This window comes from Cupressus sempervirens, chromosome 3, assembly GCF_028749045.1.
Source record: "Cupressus sempervirens isolate cs-2001-9-10 chromosome 3, ASM2874904v1, whole genome shotgun sequence".
Classification (NCBI taxonomy): domain Eukaryota; kingdom Viridiplantae; phylum Streptophyta; class Pinopsida; order Cupressales; family Cupressaceae; genus Cupressus; species Cupressus sempervirens.
In genome coordinates, this window is record NC_143120.1 from 795104985 (window position 1) to 795117770 (window position 12786).

General features: G+C 36.8%; 1 protein-coding gene across 1 annotated transcript in view; it reads right to left on the reverse strand.

Moving 5' to 3' along the window:
• TIC40 (hydroxyproline-rich glycoprotein family protein) overlaps positions 1 to 12786 on the reverse strand; it is a 156197-nt gene that overhangs the window by 48953 nt on the left and 94458 nt on the right. The window contains exons 8-11 of the mRNA XM_089821947.1: positions 12649 to 12727; positions 12312 to 12352; positions 12061 to 12106; positions 6511 to 6605 (exon numbers count right to left, since the gene is read on the reverse strand). Coding sequence (XP_089678073.1) covers positions 6511 to 6605; positions 12061 to 12106; positions 12312 to 12352; positions 12649 to 12727 — 261 coding nt within the window. The remainder of the gene's footprint in view (positions 1 to 6510; positions 6606 to 12060; positions 12107 to 12311; positions 12353 to 12648; positions 12728 to 12786) is intronic.

Here is a 12786-nt window from a genome sequence, read left to right on the forward strand (position 1 = left end):
CTATGTCTCAACTATTAGGAGTCGTGGGAATCAAGGAACAAATGCTTAGGAAAAGGAAAAATACACTACATTCAGGTCATGTAAGATTGTGAGGCACCTAAAGAAGATAGCTAAGCCTAAAGCCTATAGAGAGGATTGTCGCACTAGTATGACACGGAGGCACTTTTGCTCTTGTTGATAGCCCAAGGTGCACGGTTTTCAAGGTAGGACAAACCCTCCAAGGACAAAGGGTCACAGTAATGTTGGACAGCAAAGCCACACTTAATTTCATAGACTCATCACTTGTAGAGAGGTTACCTACAGAGGCACACATGGGATTCCAAGTCAAGGTGGTCGGAGATACACTCTTATCATGGACCCACCTAGTTCCCCAACTAAGCATTGTGATGGGAAACCACACGCTGACATAGGGGACTTTTTTATAATGGATCTGGATGACATGGATGTCATTCTGGGCATCCAGTGGATGCAAACTCTAGACGAGTACACACAAAGCTTCAAACGTTGATGGAACGAAGGTTGTCTTGAGAGGGATGGTGAATGAGGGACCAAAGGAGATTTCAGCATGACGAGCGGAGGCCAATGTGACGTTGCATGGGCAGCACATTACTTCATTTCGAACCTACAAAAGGGCAACAAGTGTACTACCAGGATGATGAGCTTCAAGTCATTTTGGATAAACAAGATAGGGGTTTTGTCAACATTCCACCTAGCATACCTCCCTACTGAGGTTTTGAGCATACCATTGCATTGGAAGGTGGCGCCAAACCGGTCATCACCACACCATATCAACAACCCAATAAGTTTAAAGATGAGATTGAAAAGACAATAGAGGAGTTGCTCGGCAAAGGATGGATCTGACCTAGTTCTATCTCCATCATCAGTGGTAGTAGTAAAAAGCAAGGATGGGACACATTACGCATGTGAGTGGACTACCGTGCATTGAACAAGAAGACAATCAAGAATAGATAAACCTAATCCTAGGATTGATGAACTGCTAGATGAGTTTCATGGTGCAGCCTATTTTTCTAATATAAATCTTGTCCCGAATATCATTAAATCCACATGAGAGAACAAGATGTGGCATAGACAATTTTCTCATGTCACTATAGATATTATGAGTTTTTGGTCATGCCATTTGGGTTAATAAACGAGCCTGCTACATCCTAATCCTGCATGAACCACATATTCAACAAACAATTGCCTAAGCTCTTGTTGATATTTTTTACGACATTCTTATTTATAGTAAAACATGGGAAGACCATTTGAGGCATTGGGATGAAGTCCTTGGAATTAGGGAGGCAAAGTTGTTGTTGACATAAATATTATACATGGGACGTGTCTTCAATAGATATGAAGTTCAGGTTCAACAAGAAAAGATTCAAGCTATTCTTGATTGGTAGCCACCAAAAACTCTCTTAGAGTTACGAGGATTCTTCTGCTTGTGCAGTTACTACAAGAGCTTTGTAAAAGGCTTCTCTTAGCTTTTCGCAACCTTGACGAATTTGACCAAGGAATCTTTTCAGTGGAGTGAACGGTCACAACACAACTTCAATAAATTGAAGGAAGCAATTAGTACTTGTCCGACTCTTGCATTGTGAGACTTCACTCAGCCTTTTATCTTGGAGTGTTGCCTACAGTGAGGGCATTGGTGCAATATTCATGTAAGATCGACACCTAATGGTTTTTGAGAGCCAAAAACTCACAAAGGGTGAACGGTTATATTTCACCTATTAAAAAAGAGATATTGGCCACTATGCATGCCCTGACCAAGTTTCAACAAATATCTGGTGGGTGCCAAGTTTGTTGTCTATATTGATCACAACAGTCTGAGATACTATCTGAAATAGAGGGATCTAAATTAGAAACAACAAAAATGGGTAAGTAAGATTCAGGCCTTTGATTTGATATTTAAAATGTGAAAGGAAAGAATAATGTTGTAGCAGATGCTTTGTCAAGAAAACTCACTATCTATTCATTATCCCAAATTTCAGCCGAAGGCATTCTTTACGATGGAATACTCCAAGAACATGTTTGCATGCAAGTTAATGGATGGCAGCATTCAGGACAATAGATATAGGGTAGTTGATGATATTATCTACTACAAGGATAGGATCTGCTTGGTACCCAAATCCACAATGAAACAAAAAAAAAAATTGAAGGAAATGCACGCCTCGTCATTGGTCGGACACCTGCAATTCCTCAAGACAAATATTATACATGGGACGTGTCTTCAATAGATATGAAGTTCAGGTTCAACAAGAAAAGATCCAAGCTATTCTTGATTGCTAGCCACCAAACACTCTCTTAGAGTTACGAGGATTCTTCTGATTGTGTAGTTACTACATGAGCTTTTTAAAAGGCTTCCCTTAGCTCATTACACCCTTGACAAATTTAACTAAGGAATCTTTTCAGTGGAGTGAACAAGCACAACACACCTTCAATAAATTGAAAGAAACAATTAGTACTTCTCCGGCTCTTGTATTACCAAACTTTACTTAGCCTTTTATCTTGGAATGTGTTGCCTACAGTGAGGACATTGGTGTAGTATTCATGTAGGATCGACATCTAATGGCTTTTAAGGGTGAAAAACTCACAAAGGGTGAACAATTATATTTCATCTATTATAAAGAGATGTTGGCCATTGTGCATGCCCTAACCAAGTTACAACAAATGTCTAGTGGGTGCCAAGTCTGTTGTATGTATTGATCACAATAGTATGAGATACTATTTGGAGTAGAGGGATCTAAATTAGAAGCAACAAATATGGGTAAGTAAGATTCAAGCCTTTGATTTGATATTTAAAATGTGAAAGGAAAGAATAATGTTGTAGCATATGCTTTGTCAAGAAAACTCGCCATCTATTCATTATCCCAAATTTCAGTTGGTGAAATACTCCAAGAACATGTTTGCATGTAAGCTAATGGATGATTGGAAGGCATACTTGGTGGAATACTCCAAGAACACGTTTGCAAGTTAGTTAATGGATGGCAGCATTCAAGACGATAGACACGAGGTAGTTGATGATATCATCTACTACAAGGATAGGTTCTACTTGGTACCCGAATCCACAATGAAACAAAAAAAAATTGAAGGAAATGCACGCCTTGTCGTTGGTCGGGCACCCACGATTCCTCAAGACCTAGACACAGATCAAGGAGAGAATTTCATGGAAGGGACTTAAGAATGATGTCTTGCAGTACGTTTGGGAATGTTCAACATGTCAACAAACAAATCCGAACACGCATTACCAACTGGCTCATTCCACCCATTGTCAATACTAGAATAGAAGTGGGATAGCATTTCCAAGGACTTCATCACTAGACTAAGTATTCAGCAAAGATTGCATTTTTGCAGTACTTGGTAGGTTGGCAAAGTATGCACATTCCTTTGCCATCTTCACCAAGTTCCAAGCTGCACAAGTGGTAGATTTATTTTTGGAGAAGGTTTTCTGCGTGCATGGGTTGCCACAAAACATAGTGAGCGAGAGAAACAATCATTTTCTTAGCACTTTCTAGAAAAAACTATTGTCTATCAATGACAAAATTGTCGCCAAGTACCAGCTATCACCCGCAAACTGATGGACAAACCAAAATTGTGAATAAGCGACTGGAAGGATACATATGGAACTACAATTCAGCACAACAAAGGGCATGGGTTAAATGGTTTAATTTGGGGAAGTAGTGCTACAACACCACTTACCACATGTCAACTGGGATAGCCCCTTTCAACACACCTTATAAATATGAACCCCCCTCATTTGTGGTAATGGTTTTGGGAGAAAATCATTCGTCGAGGGCTAAGGATTGGCTACAAGAAGGACAAGGCATTTTGAGGTTTCTGAAGGAAAATACCTAGTGGGCACAAAATCAAAAAAAGAGATATACTGGCAATTGTCAAATTGAGTGAATTTGTGAGGTGGGCGACCTAGTATATCTTCAACTGCAATTGCATAGACAATCATCCTTGATGGTACGTGATAAGGAAAAGTTAAGGCCGTGCCTTTATATTCCTTATTGAGTGACCTGTTGGGTAGGTTAAGTCACCTACAAACTTGAGTTGTCAAATGGAAGTTGAACCCACAGTGTCTTCCATGCATCTTACCTGAAGAAAGTCGTTGGGCAAAGTATCACAGTATCGGGCAACCTGCCACTTTTGAACGAAGAAGGAAACTACTATTGGAATTTGTCGAGATTTTTGATGTCAAAGAAAGGAAACTAAGGAACTGTACCATCAAGGAGATCCTAGTATATTAGAAGCATCTTCCACTTAATGACAGTACTTGGGAGGGTGAATAGATTATGGAGCACCCAACACTACAACTGCAGCAATTTTCAAGATGGGAGGACTATAATATCCTAGTCATAAAATAAATAAAATATGAAAACATTTTTTATGGGACTAATCGGTTTAGGTATCTTCAGACTCATTTCTATTTTTAATCTATTCGTAGGTGTTTGTCGTGCCATGTGTCGGCACTTAGTTTCTCCCTTGGGAGTTTTCCTCCGAAAGAGTATATATGTCTATCGTGTTGGATTGTTGTGGGTATGCAACTTGATTTGTTTATTTTGTTTGCGAGTTCTAGTTGGAGTTCTGCTATTTTCCACATTTCGAAAGTGAAAGATCTCCCCTATTTGGCTTATGCAGTTTTGATAGGATTCTCTTTACTATGCTTGGATCTAGCGACTCTGAGAGCCATCTTTGTCTACGAATATATATTTCCCATGCTTCGATGACAAATTGCATATCTCTGCACTTAGTGTAAAATCTAGTGTTTGGTGAATCTTTTCTGCATATCTAGTTTCAACTAATCTCATATATCTTTGATCATTATCAAATGCCACACTATAACCTTCTCCAGCATTGGTGAGATTCAATCCTCCAAATGTGTGGTAAAATTTCCACACTTCTTCCTACCAAACAACCTCATATGGCTTGCAACATCCACACCGTGACCCACTCTGTACAATAAATTGGCTGCCACCCACTCCACCGTACGGTCAACCCAACTCAACTGTATGCACTCACACCCCTCCATACTCATTGACTCCTATATGGAAGCCATGTATTTGTACTATACATCGTATGGTCCTCCAACTCCAACCATCCAAAGAGCCCTATGAATGCCTTCCTCACTACCTGCCCCCATTCCCACCATACGTCATCATATATATCGTTGCACGGACATGCTTTTACCACCATAACTCAAGCTAGAGATAGAGCAACAGTAGTTGGAACATTTACAGCATGCCACTCATTGAGCATATAAATGAACTCCTAACTTACATACTTTCACTTGTCATTAGCAAACATTGTTTTTGTATCTTTGATGTCAATGAATGTTACTTACACAATTTTACACGAGTGTCCTTGACATCAATGACAATATTTTCAACAAAAATAGCATCCAAATCCCCATGAGGAATTCCAATGCCCAACTCCCATAAAGAGTCAACATGTTGCAATGTCATAGAATCCATAACAACTAACTCCAATTTTAAAATTTCAAAAGATGCTCTTATGCATCATGATGACATTAGATGCTCTTACAACCTCTTGTACAATTAATAAGTATCAGCACATCCTTCCTTTCCATGGGATAAAAAAACCATAAATAAATACGCATAATCTAACAGATAGAAATATTAGGATTCAAGGTTAAGACACCTTTGCTAATAAAATCAAAGATTCACAATTGCTGGAATGTACTGCTTAAGGATGAAACAAAGAAAAAATAGCATAGTTTCCATCATGAAATTATCCAAGACTTAACTGTAGACAAATTTAAAAGAATGTCAGCAAGAAATAACCTAAACAGGCATAACATGAAATTGCATAATAAAAATCTGAACTGAGAATCTGATGACAATACCTTGAGGCTTGAATGTTAAATGAAACTGTATAATTAAGGCGAAAACCTTGTATTCACATTAATAAATCAGAAGATTTTGATATTATCCAAGGAAGCAAAAGAATTCATGTGTGAGGAATTAGGGTAGTCTTGCTTACTGGAATTTAAAGGAAAACATTAACTTTCAGTTACAACTTCAAGCTACATTGCAATTTGATCGACATAGATATGTCAATAGGTACAAGTATCTAGACAAGTTTATTGTTATCACTTTACATCTTTAACCTCCTTCATGATCGTGAATGCCACAGAGACAATTGAAGGTAGGAGAATATGATTTATCGACACTACAATTTTGTACACTGTAATGATTGCTTACTGTTAACCAATGCAGACTAAAACATTTTTTGGCATTTCAAAAGGTCATTATAATGATAGTCTAATACTCTCTCAAGAATCTACTATCTTTCTGTGTAATATGAACTAAATATTCATTTTTATCAAACACTAAAAAAGTTAAAATCTCTTGGATCAATAAAATTAGTTTTCTTTTTTTCTTTTAGACCAACATTAATTGACCTCAAATGTCCAAATAAAACATACATTAGTCAAGATTGAAATCGTCCCTAACAAAGGCTATAACTTTGCAGCAAACTTACCAAATTGTTGCTTAACCTCCTGACTGTTAAGGTCGAAACTTTTCAATGATTCTAGCATTCGGTTGTCCCATGTAGCATCACCGCTCATATTTTTTCTGGAAATCATGGAAAAAACCATGGTAACTGTCTAGACAATCTCATACTAAACAAAAAACTGAAGAAAAAGAGGCAATTTGACAATTGATTATCTGAATTAACATGTCAATCAGCTATTCAATAAAAGAAAATTCAAGCAAGTGGCTGAACAGCCAAAATCAATATATACCAAAGGACGAAACCTTATTAAAATGAAATAATTCAAAAAATAAGCTGCACAAAAGAGAATATCGATGCAGGAAAAGGTACAGAAAAATTACAAATAGCGAAAATGGGGCTGTTGGAGATCAAGGTTTTAAACAAAATACTATTTTGATTATGATACTGCTATCAGGATTTAAGTACTATTGGTCTAGTTTTGATAATGACGAGTTTAAAATAATCTCTGAAGTTAACTGTTAAAACCTAAATTTTGTTGAAAATAGGCAGAAATGTGAGAAAAAGAAAAAATTTAAGGCTACCAAAACTCATTACAGTGCAAAATCCTTTTGGGCTTAATAAAAGTAATGAGGGAATTTTATCTACGTTACACGTAGACGCGTCCCCACCCAAAAAAACCCAGAGTTTTCGGAACAGGGATGTCCCCAAGATAGGGGGATGGATATGGGATGTCCCCTGCATCCCTGAAAACTGGAAATTTGCCCAGGATGTTTCGGAAACATCGGGATGTTGCAAGAAAAAAAGGGGTACGGTCAGTCATCCCCAGCATAAAAGCAAACAAATATTTTTAAAAAGTGTCTGAAACTTATTTTAATGCAATTATTTGGGCATTTAGAGGGGCTCGCCTCCCTGCTTGCCCTTAGAGGGCAATAACGCCCCTAATATGCCATTGTTTGGCATTGTTTTTACATTTGGAGTTTATACCGTTTGGCTAGGGTTTTCATTTTGCAACAAGAGGAAGTGATTTTTTTTATTCAAAGAGCTTGTGCAGGGTTTTGAGCTTCCTCCATTGTGCACCAAGTATGAAAGTCTTTATGATTCCATTTTCCATTTTTCAATAGATTTGCAGCTTGAAAGAGTCTGATTTTTTTCATTGTTTCATCAAAGAACCAAAAATTACAACAATTCACAAGATTCAGCGATCGGATTTAGCTTGGGCGATTTTGCTTGACCTGGTGAAGCGGACCACCAATTTTTTCCCATGAATCGAATGAATCGGCTCCAAAAATCAGGCAGCGCAATTGGACAACACAAAAACATTTAAAAAAATTTAAAAACATTAATGATTTTTTTCAACATTTCTCTTTCTTATAACCCTAAAAGGTCTTCTATTTGTTGAGTATTACAAAAAGAGAGGAATAGTGAGGGATAGACTTGAGCTAGAGCTAAAGGAAATAGACCTGTTTTTTCATGGATCTTCATTTTACATACATTTATGATTTGATGTCATCGATTTATGGATCTTCATCTTACATACATTATGACTTGACAACATTTATAATTCTATATATCTATGTCATATGATCCTATATTTCTATTTACTTGAGCTACAAATTACAATTTACATTTTACGTGTGTGATGAATTTATCATTTATGTTCTTTGTTTATGTATATTAGCTTCTATTTGATGATGTTAAAGTGTTTTTAAGTTATATTCAATAAAATAGAAAAATACCTCTTCTCCAATTTGTCACACTTAGGGGGCAGCAAAATAAAAAGAATGCAAAAGGGACTAGGGTGTGGGATTGCCATATTTGTCATGATGATTTTAGAGGCAGCCATACAAGGTGAAATCAATCTTTATAGGTATTACAGGCCAGAGAGTTAAAGTTTGTCCCGACTTGATTCACAAGGTGAGATTAGAATGCCAAAGATTGCACTTAGAGCCTGAAATGGAGGGACAAAATCTAACAATGCCATCACCATCCACTGTACAGTCACAATCATCTAGGCATATGTCATCTGCCATTTGTACTAGTGCCAACCCTACTGAGACAAAAGGGAAGAGGAAGATGGGTAGTGGTGAGAAGGGATCAGTGGACAAATTGTTTAATGTACACGTAAAGGAAGTTTGCAGGCATCCACTGGTAGATTCGTTATTGCTAATGGTATCCCATTTCAAGTAGCCCGTTCCACTTATTTTAAATAAATGGTGAAAGATATAATGACTATGAATCCCTCATTTGTAACCCCTGGTGATCATAAGCTACAAACCACCATCCTAGACAATGAGTACTCTAAGATTGCTTTGATGTTAGAGGATATGAAACATGGTTGGGCTAGGATGGGTTTCTCTATGGTGATGGATGGGTGGACTGATGTTAGACATCGGCCACTCATCAATATCACTATCACATCCCCTATTGGCTCTTATTTTTTGAAAGTCATAGATTGCTCAAGAAAGCGTAACAATGCAAAGTTCCAGTTCACCATTTTGAGGGATGCCATAGAGGAGGTTGGGTTAGCTAATATAGTAGAGGTAATCAAAGAATCTACACGTGTGTGCAAATTAATCAATTTGATGGTAGAGGGTGCTTATAGGCACATATTTTGGACCCGTTGTTGTGTTCATGCATTGAACAATGCATTGAAGGACATAGGAAAGATTGCTTGGTTGAATATTAGTGGGTGTAAGTAATTTAAATATTATATGACTGAGGTCGTTGCCCTTATCAATGGATATTTGTAGTCATGTAAAGTATTTGGACTATAGTCATGCGAGATGGATGGTTCATAGCATGTGAGCATATCTAATAGATTAACCTTGCAATGTATAATTTAATGACGTGGATATATACTGGTAATTTCTTCGCTAATTCTGTCTTCTTGCTAGCTATAAGGACTTGTGTTTCTTCATTTGTCTCAGTATGTTGTGATTAGGCTTTCATATTGAGTACTACAATAATTTTGCAATATGAGACATCGTAATTGAATGGTTTTATGATGATAGTATTGGGAGTCCTTTTGAATTGAAAGATATGTAATAGAAGTGTGTGTGTCATATTTTTATTTTTTGAAGGGTTAATGTGTTGTGTTCCCTTTGGTATTGCAAGTTCATGACCACTATGCTTGATGAATGGATTTCATTGTTATTTCAATTGCTTTTGAATGGTGTTCTTAGCCTTGGTGTTGATGGGAGGGATTTCCTGTTGATATAAAAGAGGCTAGGGTTTTGCCTTCATTTTTATTTATTTTTTGTCATGTAACTTGATGGTTAATGTCTCGTGATCTCTTATGATGAGTTCACCATATACTTATTGTAGCATGTTATTTTCTAACCTATTGCATAATTGAGGTCACATGAAGTTCCTGATTAGTTTTCTTGACACCTTATTGTTCGAATTAGTTTAATGTTGTTATATGACTTAGTGTGGTTCTCTTGATATTTTACGTTATCCGGTGACCATATTTTATCATATGTTGGTTTACTAGTGCGTTTGGAGCCTAGTTGTGCATTTGATGGATCATAGAGTCTTATGTATCCAATCTTGTTGTAATGTATCCAAAAGAGGACTTATACATGACCTATATGGTATCTAGAATTATGGCTATGTTTTGGACCCTGGAGAGTTCCTACGCGGTTCTCATTATGATGTTTATATGATTTTGATATCCTCTTTGTTATGTTGACATTGTGGATCCTCTTAATGATTATGAGTTTATGCTCCAAACTCTGCTTATTTGGCTTCTTTGATTTTGAGGACTTTATAAGGTTCCATTGAGATTATTTTCTTGGTTCATTCTTTGATCTTCAATTTAAAGCATAGAAGGATTCCCTAGGAGCATGGCTCGCAATGGGGTTGAGGCCCAAAGTGGTTGCTCCAAGCAAACCCATGGTGGAGTTTTAATCAAGTGGGACACACACAAAAAAGACACTTGCCTTGAACACAACCTTAAGTATATGTATAGATAAGGCCAAGTTCGAGAAGGCCTCATTGCCCCTAGAATGTTGATCTAGCAAAACGAGGATCCTCTTGATGATTATGAGTTTTTGCTCCAAGCTCTTCTTATATGGCTTCTTTGATTTTGAGGACTTTATGAGGTTCCATTGAGATTATTTTCTTGCTTCATTCTTTGATCTTCAATTTAAAGCATAGAAGAATTCCCTACGAGCATAGCTCCCAATGGGGTTGAGGCCCAAAGTGGTCACTCCAGGGTAACTCATGGTGGAGTTTTAATCAAGTGGGACACACAAAAAAGACACTTGCCTTGAACACAACCTTAAGTATATGTATAGATAAGGATGGGTTTGAGAAGGCTTGATTGCCCCTAGAATGTTGATCTAGCAAAACAACACCTTGTCCTCATAAAAAGTTGTTAGTTCCACACTCCACCTGGGCATCAAGTCCAGAGAGACTATCAAGATAACCTAAGAGAGTGGAAGCTATGTGGACACCCTTCAATATGTGTCCCAGGATTCTCTCCTATCTATTTTAGATTCATCTCTGGTATAGAATGTTCCTTTGTGATATCTTATGTTATCTTGTTGTATACCCTAGCGGATTCCTACATTACTCCATGGATTTCACGTTTCCTTGTTGTCTTACCTGTGCTATTTGTGTGTGTGGGGCCTTGTGTTATCTACTAGCTTGAGGGAATGAGCCTTAGGGTTCCACGTGGTTGGGTGGAAAATCTTTTACCAATCAAATATTTTTCCTGAGTGTGATTGATAGCTGGGATAACTTACATCTTCTTCTCTACAGTATTTTGTTCATGCAGCTAGATGATTTCTATGATTCATTGTATTTTATTATAAAGCTATGTGTTGATGCATCGTGACTATATCATCCTATTGATGTACTGATTTTGTATTGCAATCCCCTTAAAGAGATGTAAAATACATATGTAAATGTCGTTCTGTGTTTGTTGGTGATTGGTAGATGATAACATGTCTTTCTAATTAGTTATGATGTAATGAAAGAAGTGGATAAAGATGTATGACCTTGATTTGACCATGTGTCCTTATGTTATCTGAATGCTATATTTAGATGAGTTCATTCATATTATAACCTTATTCTTACATTTCTTGGTGTCCTAATTGCAATAGTCGTATATGTATGCATTGATGTTAGCGACGCCAAGCAACTTAAGAGGACCTTGCTATCTGAATCATGTTTGGGAAACATGCTTACGTTTAATGTAACGAATCATTGATGAGTTAATGTTCTAAGCAACTGTAATTGATAAGTTAATTGTTTATCTTAGTTAAGACTCTTGTATCTTGAAAAGGCATAGGGTAATGATAGAAGCATTCTTTTTTTCAAAAAATGTGCACCTTTACCTTAGTTAATTATGTTGTCCTCTCGGGTCCCCTAGCGGGGTGTTACACAATACACTGTCAATATTTACTGCAATTCTCTATGACAGGTTGTAGATTGATAAAAACAGAAAATCACAGAATTACCAAGATTTCTACAGAAAATGACAATGTAAGTGAATTTTCAACAAAGTATAAGAATGTTTCCACCCAGACATTCATTTTAAAAAACTCGAAGGGCAAATGGATAAATTACAGCATTTCCTCAAGTTGTTCACGATATTGTGGATTCTGCATCATCCCTGTAGGAAAATATCAAACTCATCAGATTATTAAAATGTAATTATAAATGCTCATTAAAGCCTTTGCAAACTTAAAATTAAACACATCATTCAACACTTACGTTATTCCATCAGAATAACTCTACATATCAGTAAATATTTCAGCCAGGCTTCTAACACATTTTCATTACAAACAAGATTAATAAAGCATCATGTAACAACTTACATTTAAAAGTATCAGGGTTCTGCATTTCTGGGGGCAAATACCTGCAACAGTATTAGTTGCACCAAAAATATTAGATCTAAAACATTTCAGCATAAAACATTTCAGCAAAAGACACATATTATCATAATCGCCATTAAAAGAAATGGCAATATAGTCTTCGCAGAAAACATCCCGCCAGTGGTTTTGAAAAAATGTGCAATCTCAAAAATTAAAAACTGCACACAAAAGCACAGTGAAGAAAAGAATCCAAAGAGTAGTAAACATGTTAGCAGTACTACTTAAGCCCTACTCGTTATTGATTAAACAAAAATTAAAAGACCTCAAGTAAGTCCCTTACGGATAAACCATTTTCTGTACTGTCGGATCCTCCATCATTTTTTCCAATGCCTCTACAGTCAGATTTGAGCCAGCATTCTCTGCTTACAGAGAAAAGCAGGAACATGAACTTAATAAGAAACATTTGTGTAATTATGCA